Here is a 21,943-nt window from a genome sequence, read left to right as displayed (position 1 = left end):
GTACACTAATGTTTTTTTAAGGTTAAATGCCGCTGTCTGGTATACTCAACACTGATGTTTTTCAAGTTATATTTGTCCGGTATACCTTACACTGATGTTTTTTTTTTTAAGGTTATTGTGGTCCCGAATTCACTCATCGCGAATGGGCAATTTTTTACGGTCCCTCTTAGTGGAACAGTATCTATTTACTTACATTATTCTTTATTTAAATGCAGTTTATTGAAATTTGTTAAGCATATTTTTTTTGTTGTTAGATAATGAAAATTCTTTACGTTGCTAGGAATATTTTCTAATGGTTAATAAAATGCAAATTTAATTTATGTTAAATTATATAGATGTATATCATTTTGCATTTAAATATGTAATAGTAAGAAAAATATTTAACAGAAAAGCACTATATTAAAAAATTTTTAGGGATAAAATATTTCAAGGAGTATATTATCTCTTTGACGCACATAGACTGGTGTCCCTTACATATATTTTTTTACTGACGCCCGAATTCTTAGCAAAAATATGTTTTGGTATTTTATAATTTTAAAAAACAGTCTAATAGTTGCTAAAAAAAATCTTAAAATATCAGAATTATATTTGTGTTAAATATATCAAAGAAACATTTTCAAATTTTTTTTCCATTCATATTCAAACACTTATCTACAATTGATTTTGCAAGTTTAAGAAATTTCAAGGATGAATAACTGTTTCTCTTAGATTTAAATTACTACAAATTTGAAAAATTATTGTTTGGAAGTGAGTCGTGTTTGGAAGATTTTTGCCTTTTACGCGGAAAAAGACACTGATGTTACATGTTGTATTTCATAACCATAAATTTGTAAAATGCTAAATATCATATTTTTCATTTATTATAACCTAAATACAAAATATGAAAAATGTGTTTAATAAAGATTTTTCGTTAAGGAGTTATACGTTGCAAAACTTTGAAATAAATATTTTCCTTATTTCCGAAGTTTATTGAATGGGCTTGTGACAAATTCCCGAATTAATGGCGAAAGACTTATTTTAAGTGTTCTTTCAGTCAGCAAACTACGAGAATTAATGCACCCTGTAAGTAATTGAACATTAGAGAGTTTCAGAAAGTGCTGTAACTTAATAGTCAACTTAGTTAACTGTGTATGAATGGGTACTTAATCTCAAGTCGACATTGCAGTATCTTTTCTAGCAGACAAAAGAGAGTAAACAATGACAAACTTACACTAAGTATCTTTGTTTATAAAAAGAAATTTTAGTGTACACTTTAGCATAGTTGGAGAAATTGTTTTCGTCTAAGTAATATAATACAACTAATTAAATGCTGTGTTAAAAGTAATCGTTAAAATATGGGGCGATATAATTTATGTGACAGAAATTCGTAGAATTAGTAAGGATCTTGCTTTTAAGAAATTCGAATTCGAATAATAAAAAACGTTTGAAATTTTTATATCCTAAATTACAAATTTTGTATTCATATTTTTATAATATATATGGTAAGATAGAATTTCAAATTTTACACAAGATATTAATAATTTTAGTAGAAGTATTGGTTTTAAACTGCTTGATTTTTAATCTGTTAACCTATAATAGAACTACACTAATGGGCTATCTTATTTTTTCCCTTTAACCTTTAGCCTACGGTACTTAGCATGATGAAGCCATTCCAGTTCACCTATTGTAACAGCCATAACCAAAAGGTTAAAATGCAATAAGTAATATTACTATTTATCATAGTAATATTACGTACACTAAAATCAATTATTTTTTTCCAACAGAGGACGAATTCCTTTGTAGGATAAAAAAGTACATACATTTTGATCTTTGGCTAATACTTTTTTCATATTTCAAGAAAGTGTTTAAAGATAACACATACGTGAACAAATGCTTTTTCTGCATATATACAAATACTTTATCTTGCCTAAATCGTGTATGGGGATTTAAAATCTAAAATTAGCTTTGCTCTCAAAGTAACAGGTTTTCTTAAAGTTTTGAAAAAAAAAATGCTAAAAACGTTATATTTAACAGGAGGTCTTTTTGAAGTTACAACCCTGGCTTGCAACTAACTTCCAGAGGAGTTAGTTAACAGAAGGATTAACATTGTGGGATGGATCAAATTCTCACCAGGTGGAGCTGGACTGGCCGCCAGATGGCAGTACAGAACTGTAAAATAACAGATTATTTTCTTAAAATAGCAATTTTGAAGAAATGTTGAAACCGTTACATATAACAGGAAGTCTCGTAAATGTAGCAACTAGCTTCTAAGGGAATTAGGGAACATCATCAGGATGAGGGTGTGGTGGATCAAATTTTCGCCTGATGGAGATGGACTCTGGTAACCAGATGGCACCACAGAACTATAAAACAGCTTTTCTCTATAATTATATCTAGCAACACCATACTCTCATAAGGAAAACAAGCATTCATGCTTGCTAGCCAGTGTAGAAATGTCACGAATTTTGCTACTACACTATCTTGTATAATTGTCTTTAATATTTCCGTCTATTCGGTAATTTGATACCGTGAACACGCAACTTAATCTCGTTTCATTGTTTTTGACATTATTAAATGTGTTGATTGTTAATTGTTGTAATTTAATGTATGATTTTTATTGGATTAACTTAATCTCTACAAATGCATAGGAGCATATGCCAGGAAATATCATCGAAAGCATCTAAAAGGTTCTTCTCTTAATATGACTTGTTCGCAAGCACACGAATAAAAAGTGGAGAAGCGTCTCTAGTGCCACATGACATTTCCGGACAAGGGTTCCTATGCAATTTTAATCCTGATGATGTGCCTTAACTCCCCTAGAAGTACGTTGCAACATTTACGCGATCTCCTGTCATATATATAATGCTTTTAACGTTTCAATCTAGGAATAGACTTAAGGGAAAGCTGTAGCTTGGAGAGAAAAACAGGTAAAAGAGAAATTAAAATCAGTAGAAATCCAAGATCCGTTAAAAAATCACGAAAAAAATATTTCCCAATGTGATTTACGCGAATTTAATGATTACTTATACACATTAGTTCAAGTAATTGCATGTTTAATTTGAAATTCGGAAAGGTCACAATTTCTTCCCTTTTAATTGACCTACTACAATGCTGCTTTCATTTTGTTAGGACAAACTTTTGCAGAGACAAAATATAGGAGTCGTCAAGATGCAAAACCTGCTAACTACATTTTTGTTGAAAAAAGTGTGATCATCACATTATTGCATTTCCCCCCCAACTTTAATAGGAACATATTCCTGACTCGATTTTCTTTACCTTAATAATTATTATTACCTCTATAATAGGTTTGCAAGAACTCTGAAGCGTTTAATCCGTTTAAGCTAAATTTTATTGCTCGTCATTAGGCATGCTTAACTACGAATGGGACTAATTGATTATAGAATTAAACATTTCAATGACGAACTACAAATTTTACTGAGCATGAAATTTTTAACACAAGCGTCACTGACTTAAGACTAAATACAAAAACTCTTTCACATTTACTTTTGTTATTTTAATTGCTCATCAAGTTTGTTTATTCAAAAAAAAAAAAAAATAGATAAAATGTTATGCATCCAATTAGTATTAAGGCATTTGGAATATTTTTATTATTCATTTAAATATGCAAAGAGTTACTAAGCAACAAACTGGTAACTTTCACAAAACATTATTAAAGTTTAAACCCTATTTGAAAGGCGTAAGAACAAGAGGAAATTTACCTTCTTTTCATACATTTGATATGTAGTTATGACATAGCCGTAACTATAATTAATTAACTTGAATAATTTTTCACAATATGTACTACGGTAAAAAGTAAACCTGCATTTTTATTTTAAAATTGAAAGGATTTTTTTTAGACTAATTTTGCAGTAGAGTGTTAGTTCTAAAAATGTTCTTTTGATAGAATGAAAAAACGCCTTAAAGATTAATTTATTTCTTCGCCTTTAAGTTTACAACAATCTTATATTAAATAACTTTAATGTATGGCACACGAGCCAAATGCGGCTATATTGCTTTAAATTAAATGGAAAAACAATTAAAATGGGAACTTATTTTTTAAAATCAAATTATTAACTATGAAGATTGAAAAAAATTGAGAAAGAAATAGAAGGAAAGATCAGCGAAACACCTAACATATCTTAATATCAACCCATTAAGGGGATGCATTGTGTTCATGTCTAGTTAGTAAATCTAAAATCTGCATAACTTTCAAACAATTAAATATCAAATATTTCATATACATTTTTAGATTATGAAAAAAGATTTTTCGAAAAGAACTTAAAACTTCAAAAATCTTTTTAGGAAATTCTGCATTCATCTTTTGAAATGTATTCACTGCTGCCACGATCTTAAATAAATATTGAATTTTTGACCTTCTGTTTAATTTAGTGACCTTCACTTATGTATACAAATTATTTCCAGTCAGCAAAGTATCAGAATATCAAATCAATAGCGGCCTATTGATTTTCTGCCTAAACGCTCCCTTCAAGTAAAGAACAGAAAACCGATACTAGATTCCATTTACAATTCTACCCATATATGACATTTAGTCTTTAAGATCCATTAACTGTCTTTTCCCTTATGGGATGAAAAAGAACTTTTTATCCTCATTTTTATTATGAGAGAAAAAGACTATTATTGCGAATGCAATTGCAGGTGGCCTACATTAACAATGCTGATGCCTTTAACGGGAGAATCATTAAGAAAATTAAGCGAACGGGACAAAAATGTGGCTCCGTCTAGAATGGAACAGAGTTTTGAATTCGGAATGGGAACATTTGCATTAGTTCACCGTTTTGGAGGATATTAATTATCAAAATGAATAATTTTAGTTAAGTCTAAACGTGACTTTCTCTAAGTTATGTGGCAAAATTAATTTTTTTATTTTCATTGGCTGCATTAATGTGTAAAATATGTTTAAATTAACTAACTCGACATACCTAAACTCCAGAAGTTTTATTTATTTATTCTTTAAACAGTAGTCTTATTTTGAAAAAGATTTAAACTCTTGTTAAAAGTTGCTATAAGCAATTTAATGTAAATGCTATTTTTTTTGGTCGTCAAACGACCTTTCATTTAACTTATAAATTAGCTACTTGGGTGTTTAAAAAAAAATTACGTGCCCTTAAATAAAATAAAATTTAGCTTCTTAGACTAAAACAAATTATTCCTACTTAAATTATCTCTAGTTTTTCTGACCGTAGTTCAATATCTGACAATAATAAATGTTAGTTTTCTTAAATATAATACCTTTAAGTTTTTCCGACTATTTCAAATTTTCATCTGAAAGTTTAGGTTTCATTTCCCTGATGACGGTAAATTCGAACTTTAATGAAAGCCAATTTCAGTTTCTCTAGTATGAGCAAGTTTCATTTTCCATAGTGAGAACAAATTTAGTTTTTTATAGTAAGAATAAATTAGATTTTCTCTAGTAAAAGTAAATTTAATTTTCTGTAGTAAGAACAAATTTAATTTTCTGTAGTAAGAACAAATTTAATTTTCTCTATTAAGAACAAATTTAATTTTCTCTATTAAGAACAAATAAAATTTTCTCTATTAAGAACAAATTTAATTTCCTCTGGTAAGAATAAATTTAATTTTCTTTAGCAAGAATAAATTTTATTTTCTTTAGCAAGAATAAATTTTATTTTCTTTAGCAAGAAATTGTTTTAACTTTTTTTTGAAATACTTTTATTAGACTCGGAAAGTTATTTTGCAAATACTATTGTATTTGCAAATGTTTTTTTTAAAATGAATTAGAACGTTATATATTTACGTATTTTAGTTTTTTAATGTTTGGGCTAAAGGCTCTTTTAAAATCTTGAAAATCTTGATACTTTTTTAAAAGCTACTAAAAATCACTTTTGGTCTGCTTATTTATTTGACGATGTATACTTTAGGGCAAATCAACAATGTCTTTGAAAGTCTAGAAAAATATATTACGATCTCAGGATAAATAATTCTTATCAGAATGAGAGTTATAAACATTTATCTTATCAACTCACAGTAAAACTCATTTTCTTTCAAAAGTAAATTTGATAAGTGTAACTTGCTTTACTTTGTCAAGTCACAGTTCAAAGAAATTTTAAGAACTATAACTTTTAAACAAAACTGAACTGAAATGGACGAAGAATTTAGATGGGATCTCTTTCTTTGAATTAATGTTTTAAGAACACTCCTTCCTCACCGTCTTAGGTGCTAGAGGGATTTTTGATTTCGATTCTCTCAAAGATATTTTATTCTTAAATTTGAGATCATTGATTATCATTCGTCAGCTTATTTCGTTCAGAAGAAGTTTAGTTTGAAAACGTCGTCCTATTAGAATAAGAGGAAGAGTTCATGATAACTTGCAGAAAAACTATGACTTACAGAAAATCTATGAATTTTACTAGTACAAACTTACAGAAAAACTATGAAATTTTTTCCCTAGAATCTAGAGCAATAAAATTTTGGGGTTAACTATTTAGGATAGGTAATTTAATACTTCTTTTTGAATTTTTAAATTTTCTGAAATTTGCTTTTATTGTTTTTAAAAACAGGCAAAAAATTTTTAAAAATGGAAATTGCGCAAAAACCAGATATAACTTAAAAATTTTAATACAGACAAAAGTACAGTAGTTTTGTGCTGTAGTAATAAATTATCTTTCACGAAATTATTGCAGTTATCTGATTGCAATTTTCAAATCTGATTGCAATTTTTCTAGGAAGCAATTTTGCTTTTGTTTTCTGTTGCATGAGAATTTTTCAACGGATCTCTAGATATTTTCAAATAATTGATTTTAACATTTTAATCTGTTTTTTACAGTTACAGTTACTTTTAAATGACATTTTTAGTCTATTTTTTGTCAAAATGCACAAGTTTAAAAACGATATAGCTAAGGGTCGTCTAAATGAAGCAACAAACTTATAGGGAATTTAAGACACATCATAAGGATTAAAATTACAAGGGAACTCATGTCCTGAAATGTCGTCATACTCCCCTAGAGGCACCTTTAAATTATGAGCAGTTTCTTCGCATGTTTATGAACAAGTCAAAGTACGGAAGTGGCCCTAGCCACGTACGATGAGATTTCCGGCCATGGACTTCGATGTACAAGGAGTGATCAAGTGAAAAGGTACGAAACGACGTAAAATCGTAACAGTTAAATATATGCATATTCCGCTATGGGAGAACGTAGCGAGACATCTCGGGACGCTATTGGAGTCTCTAACTGGGATCGGAGCATGCGCGGGCGCCCGCACGCACAGGAGAGAGCAGAGGCTCTTATCAAAAGCGGCGTCTAAATGATGCAGCAGTCCGTATGAGGACAGAATGCCGTTCGGTTTGCAAAATTCGACGATAGAGGAACAGCGAGGTGTTATCCGATTTCTGACAGCCGAACACTCCGACACCTACGCAGGTCCATGAAGAGCAAAAGACCGAGACTGCTCACGGAGGGTGTGGTTCTGCTCCATGATAACGCTCGTCTACACGTCTCCAGAGTCACATACATGGAACTGGTCAAGTTCAAGTGGGAGACGTTGGACTATCCGCCTTACAGTCCGGACGTGTCGCCCTGCGATTTCCATGTGTTTGGTCCACTGATGAAACGCCTGAAAGGGTAACGCTTCAACTCGGACGACATACTCAAGGACGCTTGGTTCTCGTCACGGCCACAGGAATTTTGAGAACAAGGAATCCTGCGGCTTGTTCATCAGTTCGATCGTTGTGTTTAGGCCTATGGTGTATATTTTGAATAAAGTCTACATTTGTACCCACCATGTCGTTTCGTACCTCTTCATTTGATCATCCCTTGTAAATTTAATGTCCGAAGTTTGTCGCAACATTTACGTGACCCTTTGCTATATATATATCGTTTTAAAACTTTTACATTTTATCAAAAAATAGACTAAAAATGTAATTAAAAGAAAAACCCTTTTAACTTTAGGAACAAAACTAATTTCAGATATGAAATCCCCACACACGAAATAAGCAAGATATTTGTATGAATGCAACAAAAAGTTGATCCCTAAGTTATGGGTACAATTTTGTTGGGAAAAAAATCCAAGAATGCAGCTAGTTATTTTCCCCAACTTCTGATGGAGCGACTGCTTCGTATTTTACACTTATTGAAGAATATTGCCGAGTACAGTAAATATCAAAGTATACTTGTGAAAACTCACTAATGAAGATTAAAAACAAATTTGGAAGTAATTCCCTTTGTCTCTTTTTCAGATGAGCTGTCTGGTCTTTTAATAGTGTCAGAAATTTATAAATACAAAATAGTGCAATAAACAAGTACACAATACCTTAAGAAATACAGCTACAATACTTTAGTTATACTCACGTTAATAAAAAGCCAGCCACTAACAGCAACAAGGGCAAAGTTGTAGATGACCATTGGATACCTTAAATCGTAAGGCTTTTGATCTCTCATCCAGGCTGGACCTATGACTTTCACAAAGCTCAAATACATGACTACGAGAGTTATGCCTTTCATTGGACTGTCCATTAGTGGCCATGAAGCTACCCTAGGATCTTAGAAAACGAAATACTCATTTAGATACAACTTGCTGTTATAGAGAAATGATTTTTGGAAATAATTGGATACCTGCATGTGACGTCATAGTAAGTAAATCATACCATTTGTCGATTCTGAAGCCAATCAAGTTCGACACACGCGTGACGTCATTTACAGGTATCTAATTAAATCTAATTTAAAACACATGGTTAGATATGATCATTTTTCGAGTTGCAAATAAATTTGAAAATTATCGTTTTGACAAAAATATTCGAGATTGGTTATAGTGATTTGAAGTTTTTGATTTTTTTTAAAATCTAAAGAGAACCAGATATTTCATAGAGAAAAAATTTATCGTGATTTTTGGATTTTTTTTTAAACGATTCGGATTAAAACTTTAGCGGTCTTAATTTTAGAAATAGCGCAATATATTATTTTAATTGTTTAACTATCAGTAATGCAATGGCATTAATGCAGTGATAGAGCACCATTTAGTTTCAAACCTGGTTCTAGTCAAATAATGAGGCGGAAAATAAAATGTAAGGAATTTTGTAAAAAAAAAATTTAGTCAAAAACTTTACATGCTCTTAAATCTTTTAACAAAATTTGAATCATAGAATAACAATGTAATGGATATAATAGTAACAGAATAATTTTTGAGAATAATACTCTTCGGAATAATTCTAATAATTGCAGTAGAAAAATATTCTCATTTTCAAGCTCAATATGTTTTTAAACATTTTACCAACTCGTTTTAAGGTGACACTTTATAAAAAAAGAATGAAATAGCTACCGGCTACTTCATAAATATTCCCATGTCCAATGAAAATGACCGGTTCTCTTCATTGACCATTTATTTTTATTTTTCTAACGTTTATTTAAAATGTTATAATTATAACGACTACGCTTAAGTATGCTTAGATTGGAAGATAATAAATACAGTAACATTTACAAATTGTGCGCCAAAATAAATTGCCAAAAATAAGTGGCCCGATGACTGCAACCTTCCCTCCAGGGTTTAAGCTGAGTCTAAAAATTCATTAGCAAAAAAGCTAAAATCTGAAAAAAAGTTTTAGCAAAATGCTAAAATGCCATTAGGCTTATAAAATTACTTTATATCAAACAAGTACTGTAAGTTATCTGACAAAGAATAGCTTAATGTACAAGAATATCAAAAAGAATACCTATAACAAAAAAAAACACATTTATTATTTATCAAAACATTTTGGTTTATAATTAACAATCTTCCTTTCTTTCATGTTTGCCCATTTTACAAATGCTTCTTGAAAGTTAAATGCACTTTCAGGGCCCTAAATATTAATCATTAACAAATATATATATCATATATTCTAGCCATTTTTCTTGATCGCTATGCTTCATCTCGTTTGATCACGTTTTTTTCGTGAACGCTAGCGTCATGGTTCTTCTTGCGAAAGATATTTAGATTTTTTCTCCTTGTTTGATCAAGTTTTTTTCCGTCATGGTTTTTCGCGGAAGCTTTTTTTTTTAATGGAATTTAGTAAAATCCTTTAGCAAAAATGCGAAAATGCTTTGTTGAATTTTAGCATTTTTGAGGGGTCTTTTCGCATTTTGCGAAAAAAGCTACCGTAACGGAAACCCTGCTTCCCTCATGTAAAATCAAAAGTTCATGCAACTTAACAAAGTGGCAATTCTTAACCAATTTGCATCAAATTGGGTTTACCTTTAATCGGAAGAGTGGTGGTTGTCATTGTCCAATTTAAAACACATACGCAATACATGATGCAAAAACAAAGAAAGGGAATGAAAAAATAAAAGGCATAAGTGGGCATTTAGAGATTTGCGGATTGGGGAACTAGCGTTTATCTAAAAGTGAAGAACCCACAAGTTAGCTTTTGACTTTTAGTAACATTAAATAATTTTTGAATTAAAAATTTTTAGCATTTTCTACTTGGTTTTAAAAATTTAACAAAATGTATAAGAGAATAACCTCTTCTTATAATGATTGAGTGTTGTATTTAAGGTATCGGACTAGCTTCGAAATTTTTTATAAATAATTAATATAAAATTTTAAAAACTAGCTCATATGTTTTAGTACATGTAAAAACTTTTAAAACTAGCAAGGAAAAATACATACATTTATTTAAACGACCATTTTTAGGTAAAAATAAGGCATTTTCTTTGGATGTACGCTAAACTCTGCAAAGAAAAATTCTATCGTCTAAAACAAAAAATCCTCTGAGGAATTTATTTAGGAGGCTATCTACTCTGTTTTGAACTATTGTCTTAAAAGCAAGTGCATATATTTCTGAGTTAGGTATCAACGAAGATAAAAAAGCAAATTTTTAAAAATTTCTGCACTTGTCTTTGCAGTAGAATAATCATAAAAATTAAATTCTTCTTAGTCCGTAGTTAAAAACATGTATGCTATAATCATGAACACCCATGAAAAATTGTCGGCAATTATTTTAAAAACATGAGATATCGAGTTTCAGGTGGTGTAAAATGCTAAAAATAAATCTGATTTTGCGATAAACGCATTTAAAGACTTAAATTCACTAATCTATCCACCGCTATCACCTTACACAAAAACTGCTATAACTTTGTAAATAATTAAAGTACAAGTAAAAATAAAGTATATTTAGAAAGCTTAGGGTACAGGGATTCTAAAATTATAATAACTCAATTTCGAAAATTTTGTCCAAAATAATGTTTTTGCACAAAGGAAAAAATTATATAAAAGTCTATATTGCGCAAACCGCAAGTTCTAAATATGTATTCGCTGTAACGAAAATAAACATGGTTAAAATAAGTATTATGAAGCAAAAAATAAACAGGACAAGACAACAGAAGATTGATTAATATACATCAAACTTAAACAGCATAGTGTAAGTATTATCTAGATAAAAGGATCGAGATAGGAGAATCAAACGGTGTTGTAACAAAGTCTGACGCAAAATAGAGGTCCGATCATCGAGACACGTATCAGACCCTCTAAGGAAGACTCTGGGTCGAGGAATCTGCATTTATCAGAGGGTAAATTTTTTGAGATACCTTATCTTTTCTTAATCATCAAATTTAGTTTTAAGTTTCTGATATAATTTTAGCTTATTAATTCTAATATAGTGAAACCTCCAGATAATAATATACCACTTCAGGAAATAATTATACCACTTCTGCGCAGCGACCTCTTCTATTATCGACCCATTTTGAGAGGCAAGACACTTTTTTCCATAGACTTTGTGTTGAAGAAAACCTTTAGGAGAAACTTTCGAAATTTCTCCCAGTGACCGGGAAAACATCCACACCCAATACGTCAAAAAAGGAAGCACGAAAAAATATCAAAATAAGAAATATTAACCATTCCAATAAGTAGATTCAAATGTATTCAAAATATTTGTTTGGGGATTTTATTTAGAGAACTCTTTTTGACCATTGCTGAAAGAAATTGACAACCTCATGTCAAAGTCACTAAAGACAATTCTATCAATGACTTATTTTTAGAGTTGAAAGTTTAATTACAAAAAAAAAGAAGCTATTTTTAGAAAAATCCAAGCAAACAGAGAAGACGTCTTTAGCAAACAAACCTCTTCTCACTATTTTTTTTTTTTTTTTTAATGGCAGGCACTTGAAACTATTGTTCATTGGCCACTGAAAGTGCCAGAACTGCTAACTCTCTTTTCGTTACCCATTGGGCACCTGTGGCGAAGCCACGGCGGTGGAGCAGCGCAACACCTCCTAGAAAGAACAGGCCTCAGCACGGGTTACCATAAATATCCCTTAGTAGTCCANAAACATCCATGCCTTGCCCGGGATTCGAACCCAGAACTTTTCTGATGCAAGGACAGTTCCCTGACCCCTACACAGACCGGTCGGCTCTTCTCACTATTTAAAGCTAACTAATTTTTATGATATTAAATAAAATGTAAACTTTAACAAAAAATGTAATTGTTTATTTAAAATAGTTCTATCATTCATAATAGGTATATTTGCTTTTACACATAATTAGGGGTCATTTTTATTGATGCTAAGTTTTATTCATTGATTCGGTTTTGATGAAACTAGCACAAGTGACACTTCCGCATCCAGAAAATGACATTCACTAAATTGAAGATCACTTGCGAAATGTTATCATGTACCTTTGATAACATTTTGAAGTTAATGGAAGTGACCCTTAAGAACGACCCACCTCCATTAACAATCATTTTCCCCTGTGTGATCGCTCCAAAGAGGTTTCCCCGTACGCACTAAACTTTATTCGAAATCAAATTTAAAACTGCGTCACCAATTTTATTTCTTATTTTTTATCATGTCTACAGTTAATATTCCTGTACAGTCATGACCAGATAAATTCATAGCCATTACTTTATAAAGCAATGCGGAATAATTATTTTTTTACAAACATAAAATTTACCACCCAAGTCTTAAAGTAATATAAAGTTCTATTGTACTTACCACCCATGTCTAGGAATTCTTGATATTTCTGCGTTAAGTTGATCATTGTGAATTGGACTTTAATTTGTGCGTACGATGAACTTTCTGAAATGAAGAAATGAATGAATTCTAAGTATTTTATAATTATTGCATTCTTTGACGATAATTTGATTAACTAAGTTCACAAAAATAACGAACCTTATATGAACGAAATAAGTTTTACTGAATAAATAACTGCAAGCAAAATTATTTAAATTTCGTTTATTTTTTTTTAACTTCTTAATAAATCAGTTTATTAAGAAATTCAATAAAAAGAGATTTAAATAAACTAGCTTAAAGAGAACCTACATTTTGGTAATATCTATATACAATTACCATGAGGTTAATGGAATACAAATATATAAAGTTTGGTATACTTTACATAAATAACTGATGCAATATTATAGATATAGATTATAAAACATAACTCACCGAAGGCGGAAAATATACTTTTATATAATCTAGGTGATTTAATACTTATCAAACACCGATAATTGAAGATAATAATTATAAATACATTTTCTTTTATTTTTCATTTTACTATTATTCTTTTTGTTGAAAATTTGGCTTAAGTTAATAAATTTGTAAGCTTCTTAAAAGTTACTTTTTTTTGCAAATTTATATTATTTGACGGAGTTTAAAACTATCTCTCAATTATAAATAAAACTTTTTTTTAAGGTAAAAAAATACGTTAAAATCAGTTTTCAAAATTTGAAAGTTTCAATAATCAAAATTTTATTTTTAATTTAAATTTGTTCTATGTCATATTTAATTGAAAAACTTTAAAGGGCAAAAAACTTTATCATTTACTTTAACCTTTCTCTGTAAATGAGTATAATAAAATGTAACATTTCTTCAAAGTTATTTAATCGTAGAAAACTAAAAAATTTTTAAAAGTAGATTAAATTAACATTTTAAGTAATAATTTCTTTTTAGTAAATGAATAAATTGATTTTTGTAAGTTACAATTTAAATGACTTTTTAAGAAAAGAGTAGAAAATATTTTTAACATCACAAAAGATACGTAGATAACAAAACCTACTTAGATAAGAAAAAATTCGTGAAATGTTATCTCGAAATGCAAAGTCAGGGTTTTACGAAGTCAGGATGTTACAGAAACACTTAAATATCTTTAAAAATTGACCTTCGCATCAATACCGACCAATTAACCTTCGACGCAGATAGAACAACGGTGTCCCCTTTATATGATTTTTTCCCAGATGCTCTGACAACAATCAAAAATATATTTTGTTATTTTTTAATTATAAAAAAAGTTGAATACCTACTAAAAAGCTGTTAGATTATTGGAATTATATTTGTACTACAATATATATAAAATGAATATAAATGTAAAAAAGCAGTTCGAAATTTTTTTCATTCCTATTCAAAATTTTATCAATCTTCATTTCGTAAATTAAAGAAATTTCAATGATAAATAACTCTTTCTCTTAGATCTAAATAACTGCAAAATAGAAAAATTGAATTGGAAATGAAAAGTGTTTGGGAGATTTACCTTTAATGCCGAAAAAGAAATCCGTGCTTCATTCAAATTATTTAAATGCTAAATATTTTTAAATTTTTTTGACTCACATTAATACAAAATAATGAAAATTTATGAAAAATATGTTGAAAAAGAATTCCTCGTCAAGGGTTGATAAAAACTTAAGTCTCCTTAAGCTATGCTAATTTGTTTGTTATAAATAAAAAAAATTTAAAAATAAACACAACTACTTCATACTACAAGATCAATTGATTAGCTACAAAGTAATACTGATTTCAATTTACTTCTAGATTTTAAATTTCAAAAATAAATTTGGTTGATTAAATCACAACTGGGATTAAGCAAATTTATTTTAAGCACAAATATGAATCAGTTTCAGGATATAAGTATACGAAATTTCTAAATCTGAGAGAAAAATTATGTTTGACACTAAAAAGGTTACTTTACCACAGGACTGTGGTTATAATATTTATCAGAAGAACATAACTTATTGGCTTGAAAGGAAGAGTAAATGAGCGTTTTGGGAAGCAAATTTAAATTATAACTTATGCATATTTTCAATAAAATCATGAACTAAATACTTGAGATTTTTCTTTCTTGCTTTAGGTCAGAAAAGGGAAGTTTGTAACAGATCAAATATGGATGAAATATGGATCAAATATGGAAACTTTTTCTGAAATGCAGCTGAGAAAGTTTTTTTTTATACCTTTTTAATGAAGGGAATTACTCATAAAATAATGCTTGTTCTTGTTGATAAAATAATGAATATTTTGTTGTAAAAATATTGCACTTTTAAAAGTGAAATCAGAAATATTTTTGCAAAGTTTAGCATCTGAAGTAATTTAAATAAAAAAAGAATTTTTAAGTAGAACAGACTAACATCCGGGAAGAATTTTTATTTTTGACACTTTTAATAATTAATAGAACTGATTTAGTGTCATTTACTATATTGGTTACTTGTGGACGATGGATTTTTCGTGGAAATCTAACAACTACCCAGCAACCACTGATTATTTTTCCAAAGTGCAAAACAGGAAAAAAAGGGACATTAGTGTGACAATGCCAAACATAAAATGTTAAAAAAAAAAACCCTAAACAATTTCTAGATTCTGCTTTCGAATTTTTATTGCTAAAGCCACGGTTTATTGTTGGTGGTATAAAGACACTCAGTATTGAGGGCAGGTGTATTATACACGTGCTTAGACTGCATATCGATTAAAGGAAGCATTTTAGAACATGTCGTCGTCCGCTTTTCCCAAACGCCCAACATCGATCCGTTTTTCGAGGAACCTTTTCACTTTTTGCCCGAATGTTTCTTGCCCACCCTCCCCCATCATTTTGGCTTTTTCCAGGAACATTTTTCCATTGAAATTTCCCTCTCTGAAGATTTTTAGTTTTCGATTGAAATGAAATGCATTGTTATAAACATTTATCACTTCTGGTATCTAAATATTGGATTAGATTCACAAAATAGTATTAGTTATAAAAAAATATTAGTCTTAAGCATTTTAATTTCTCTTTATCTTTTCCCTCTTCTCTTAATTCGAGTAAAAATGTACAGATTCATGCCTGAATCACCCTCTTAACTCTGAAAACAAAATAAAGCACGGAAGTCAGATACTTTGGATAAAATCTAGAGCTTTATACAAGATCCGAATGCAGCTATACTGCGCTGAACTCATAAATGAAACATTTATAAATGTTTTAAATTCTATGAGGCATAATTATACGATGATAAAAATGAGCATCTCCCACCCGGCTTGAAATAACCACAGTACTGATTTAAAATATCCTCAGTGGTAGAAGGATCACCAATCAGAGTCCCTTTGCCGTGAGGCCAACAGTGGAAAGTTTTATTGGTTTACCTTTTCATGTTACGCGAATGCGGATTGTTTCCATCAAAAAGCCCTCCACGAAGGCAAATTTCTCCCATTACTTGATCCAGGAGTTCGATTGCCTTCTGGATTAGGTTCAAAATCACAAGTCTACGGAGTTGGGACATAGGTAATCGTAAACTCCAAAATTTAGGTCTGTTTTTCAACGACGATAATGAAAAAAAGTTGCATATCTGACGAAGATGCAAGAAAGATAAACAAAAGTGAGGAAAATAAGGTATATTGAAAGATATATTTTTCATTATAATTTGTGATTTACCTTACCTCCCTCTAAGTTTGTAACATCTGTTTTAAAGCACATTGAATAATTTCAGTCGCAAGAGACAGGATTTGATTTTAAGTATTACAGGATCACTGCAAATTAATATTAGGAAATTAGCGCCAATTTCCTACGATTTTTTACGGTCATTTAAAAATTTATAAAAATAGAAAAATATTTTATAAAAAATTTAAAAAATCAAATTAAATAGGTTATACTAACTACATGTTCATTAAAGTTATTAGCTAAACTATTGAACATATTGTAAGAGCAAGACTTACGAAGGTAAATAAAAAATACACCCGCTAAACTATTACATCGGTGATAGAACTGATGAAATCATAACCAGTTAATTTCTAATCTATTAATTAATAGGTTAATATCATCGCAGAATAGAAAAGATTAGTGTCATAGGATTCACACCAAACTCAAAGCAGCGAGACGATCTCGAAATTCGCTATTCCATGTTAATTCCCCCTCTTCTTTCATGCGAGTCTCAATGGCTAATTCTGCCCCACAGAATAAGTGTCTTGTCACACCCCCCTTTCGTCACTCAACCACGAAAATCTCATCAGCGTTACGTTTTATTTCAACTCACACACCCCGATTAAAAAAAGACACCACATCAGGAAGTGATACAAAATTAGATGTTAATTTCCATCCACTCTCTTATCTGGAGCTTGTTATTATGGAAAAAAAAATCTATTTCTATTTGCTTAATTGAAATGGAGGTACATTTAATCAATTTACGAATGTATTGAAGTACGCGATGTGAAATTGTAATGTAAAATTTATGTTTGTTTGATTACGTAATTAAATACGTGTGTCCGATTGAGTTTTAAATCAATTTAAATCCGATTTAATGCTAAACGTTAGAAGTACTCGGTTCCCTAAGCGTTAAAGCAAGCTTCAAAAAGTTAAAAATTACGATTTTTATATGTTTGGAATTTTAATAAAATTTCAGTAAAATTCGAAGTTCGTCATTGAAATGTTTAATTCTATAATCAATTCATTGTTAAGCATGCCTAATGACGAGCAATAAAATTTAGCTTAAACGGATTAAACGCTTCAGAGTAACTGGAGAGAGGGGATGCTCTTGCAAACCTATTATAGAGATAATGATAATTATTAAAGTATGCTACTCCACTGCCGTGGCTTAGACATAGGTGCTCACTGGGTAACGAGAAGAGAGTAGCATTTCTGAGGCCAATGGGAAATAGACCCAAGTGCCCGCCATTAACCAAAAAAAAAAAATATTAAGGTAATGAAAATCGAATCAAGAATATACTCATATTAAAGTTGAAAAAAAAAAAATGCAATGGTGTGTTGATCATATTTTTCTCAACAAAAATTTCAGTTAGCATGTTTTTCATCTTGCCGACTGCTATAATTTGTCTCTGCAAAAGTTTGTCCAAACAAAAAGAAATCAACATTTTAGTAGGTCAATTAAAAGTGAAAAAATTATCGCCTTTCCAAATTTCAAATTAAAACATGGTTACAAAACATCACTTAAGGTATTTATGACAATATAAACTAATTATGCGAATAAGTAATCATTAAATTCGTATAAATTACACTGAGGAACATTATTTTTCATGAGATTTTTTAACGATTTTGGGATACGTCACTGATTTTAAATCTTCAATCGGTTTCTCTCTCCACGCTACAGTTATTCGTTAAAGGACAATTTTAGTCTATTCTATGGTTGAAACGTTAAAAACGTTATTTATGTGACAAAGAATCGTGTAATTGTTGCAACTAATAACCAGGGGAGTTAAAGCACATCAGGATTAAAATTGTGTAGGAACCCATGCCCGGAATGTTATGCGGCACTGGGAACGCTTCAGAAATTTCTTTCGTGGGCTTGTGAACAGGTCATAACAGGGAAGCTCCCCTTGCCGCGTACGAGGACATTTTCTGGCATAGGCTTCTACGCAGTTGTATAGATTAAGTTAATCGAATAAAAAATATATACATAACGTTATATATAACCTGTTTATATAACGTTAAATATAACATTTTTAACATTTCTTCAAAAGTGCTTTTTCTTGCTTTTTGAGCAAATCTAATTTCAGATTTTAAATCCCTTCACACGATTTGTATAAATTGAGACAAATCATTTGTCCAACTGAGTGTAATGTTTAAACACCTTCTCGAAATATGTGAAAACTCTAAGCCGAAGACCAACACGCATCTACTTTTCTTTTAATCCTACAAATGAATTTGTCCTCGGTAGGGAAAAAATAGTTTTCATTTTACGTAATATTGCTATGTATGTGATAAGTAGTAATTTTGCGTACCGCAATTTAATTTTAGCTTTTATAATATTATCAATGAAAACAAAGTAGTTGTCAACCCATTTTTATTCTTAAATTTATCGCGAAGCACTCATGTTGTTTTTTCAATCGCATGGCAGTCGATTACCTAAGACATTAAAGCAAAATAATTTAAAAAAACTAGAGTTCTGCACAAAAATATTATAAGAAATAAAACATTGGATGTAACTTATTTTTTACGAATCAGATTGATATATTCTCAGTTAATTCTCCAGATATGAAGTTTATTTTATCTGAAGGTTATTTTAAAATGTGTTGTAAAAATACCTAAAAAATTGTAAAGAAAGCTGAGGAAAAGTTGGCGGCTTATTTCATGTCATAGTTATTCGATATCCACCAACCTTTCCTTTTAGTGACAAAATATATATTTTCAATGTTTCAGATTAAAAAATAGTTTAATTTAAACGTTTGTTTATTCTTTTACCCATAGAACACTAGTTATTAATCATCATCTTTTTTAAAGGATCTTTGACATTTTAACGTCGCTTATTTCAAACCTGCAATATGTTTCTCGCTTTCTCCAAGCAACAGTTTTTTTTAAATGACATTTTTAGTTTATTCTTTGAAGAAATATGCAAGTTTCAAAACGTTATATGTAACAGCGAATCACATAAATGTTACGAACATCTAGTGGGGGGGGGTCAGGGTATATCATCAGTATTAAAATTGTATAAGAATCCATGCACCGAAATGTCATGCACCGTTTGGGGCGACTCCTTATTATGAACTGTTTCGTCATGTGCTTTTGAACAGGCCATAACAGGGAAGAGAAATAAGGATCTTATCAATCTTGATAATGAGCTCTAACTCACCAGAAGCTTGTCTTAACATTTACGCAACCTCTCAACTTTATGTAACATTTTCAAACTTGTACATTTTGACAAAATATGGACTATTGTTTGTATATTGTAATACGGAAAAATCTGCAGCTTTTAGATCAGAGGTCACCAAAGTGGTTTATATAGACCCCAAGGGGCCTATTTAACAAAAGTGGGGGTCGATCCGAATCGGAAGGGTCGATTGGGGGCCAAAGAAAAAACAGTTCTTAATACGTAAATCACACATATCTAATTGAGTAAGTAAAATTTGTGAATATTTTTTGTATTTGACTTAATATCAGTTTCTTTATAGAACATAAATTAATAAACGTAACATAATTAGTAAAGTAGTAAGTAGTAAATTAATAAATATGTAGAACTTTGTGAAATAGCTCAGCCTTTTTTTGATAGCATTTCCAAGTTCCTACATGGTTAAAGCCGGTTTCAGTCACGTACATTCAATCTTAACTACAGAAATAAATTAAATGTGGAGTTACGAGGGGATTTAAAATTAAAATTGACCAATTTTGAACCCAATATAGCGAACCTTGCAAAAAAACACCAGGCACACTCATCTCATTGGTTAAGAAGCAATAAATCTGTAGTTACTTTACTTATTATTTCTACTTATTTATAATTACTTATTATTTAATAAATATTAAGGTATTTAAATTTCAACATTAATATATTTTTCATAAAACTATTGTTACACAATGTACTATTACTTTAATAAATGTTTAAATCATAAAATAAGTGTAAAAACACAGTATCTAATAGAGTTATCTTAATTAACAGAAAATTACTTTTATGGGGGTCGATGGAGATTTCGAAAAATTATATAGAGGTCGATGATCAAAAAAGTTTGGCGACCCATGTTTTAGATCAATATCAATTTCAGATTTGAAATCCCCACACCCAAATTAGTTAAGTATTTATATAAATGCAACAAAAATTTCGTTCCACAGTGTGTTATGCTCTTTTTACTTGATAGGTGCAGTATATTTTTTACATTAAAGAGAAATATCGATATTTATTTCAGTTTTAGTGCTTCTTGTTTCTTTATATCACTGAGGGCACATAAGTTTGTTATCCAGGTATTGCAGAAATGCTAGACAGTTTCGGACAAAATACAAGAAAATTTCCAATAAAATGTCAGAATAATGTGTTTTTGCATCTGGCTAGCTAGCGAAGCGGGCACGGAGCGCGATGCGATTTGAAACGAACTGTGAAAAGTTAACCGGGGGTTGGCGAGCAAGAGCGAGCAGAGGTTGAACAACTCTGTTTATTAATTACTTAAAGATCGATTTTGGTTTAAAGTTTAGATGAGTGAGATGTTTCACTACAACTCAAATAATTTTCATAACTTGGCATCCAACAATTTAGGACGTGCAAATCGAACATGTTTTTTTTTTAAACGAAATTCTTATAAGGCTTGGCATTTTATAGGATACCATTTAACATTATAAATAAAAGTTTTATTTTGGAAAAGTTTGGAGATAAAAGTTTTCTAGACGAATACTTTTTACCACGTCTATATTTTTTTTGTTCATAAAGAAAGAAAAAAGTATTAATAAATTAAAATAGAATAATAAGAAGGGAAAAAGTTTCATCGATATGTAGTTAAATGGAAAACATTGTCGAGTGACTTCCCATTTCGTTGTTCTCATTTTCGTGTTCCAATGAATAATGTAAACAAATATTTTTCATAACAAAAGAAAGATTTTCTTTAGTCATAATATAATAGTTTCTATAGATCTTTATGACACTTCTTTGCACGAGAGTATTAATTTTCTTTTAGAACGTTAGAAAGGCGTTGTCTAGTTGAAAATCGTCAGTACCTTGCGTGTGAATGCTGCATAGAACAACATCGGCAAATTTTTTTTCTTCTACATAAAAGGTTTTATGTCAAATATTTCGACGTAAATCAGATGCATCAACATTTCGCAAAACTTTTTGTTGAATGAAACTATATGATATTTCAAATAACAGTAAACACATTTCTTGAAAGATTTAAAAAAATAAAAGAAAAAAAAACTAAATAGTATAAAATTTTGAAATAAAAAATAAAAAGAAATAAAAGTGAAGAAAATAAAAATTAAATGTCGCCAAAACGAAAAACTTAGGATTTATCTTTTTCGAACTAACGATTTCGCTGTTAGAAAGCATACAATGTTTAAAAAAAAAAAAAAAAACACTACCTTG

The 21,943-nt window shown here is 30.1% G+C and overlaps 1 protein-coding gene across 2 annotated transcripts in view; it reads right to left on the bottom strand.

The window, feature by feature from the left end:
• Window positions 1-21,943, bottom strand: part of LOC107452017 (very long chain fatty acid elongase 1) — a 115,946-nt gene that overhangs the window by 12,332 nt on the left and 81,671 nt on the right. For both annotated transcript variants that reach the window (XM_043042164.2, XM_071180219.1), the window contains 2 exons: window positions 12,915-12,998; window positions 8,307-8,497 (listed from right to left, as the gene is read on the bottom strand). In XM_043042164.2, coding sequence (XP_042898098.1) covers window positions 8,307-8,497; window positions 12,915-12,960 — 237 coding nt within the window. In that variant the 5' untranslated portion in view covers window positions 12,961-12,998. The remainder of the gene's footprint in view (window positions 1-8,306; window positions 8,498-12,914; window positions 12,999-21,943) is intronic.

Source organism: Parasteatoda tepidariorum, chromosome 4, assembly GCF_043381705.1.
Source record: "Parasteatoda tepidariorum isolate YZ-2023 chromosome 4, CAS_Ptep_4.0, whole genome shotgun sequence".
Taxonomy (NCBI): Eukaryota; Metazoa; Arthropoda; class Arachnida; order Araneae; family Theridiidae; genus Parasteatoda; species Parasteatoda tepidariorum.
The sequence above is the reverse complement of the archived record's forward strand: the minus strand, read 5'-3'. Positions and strand labels throughout refer to the sequence as shown.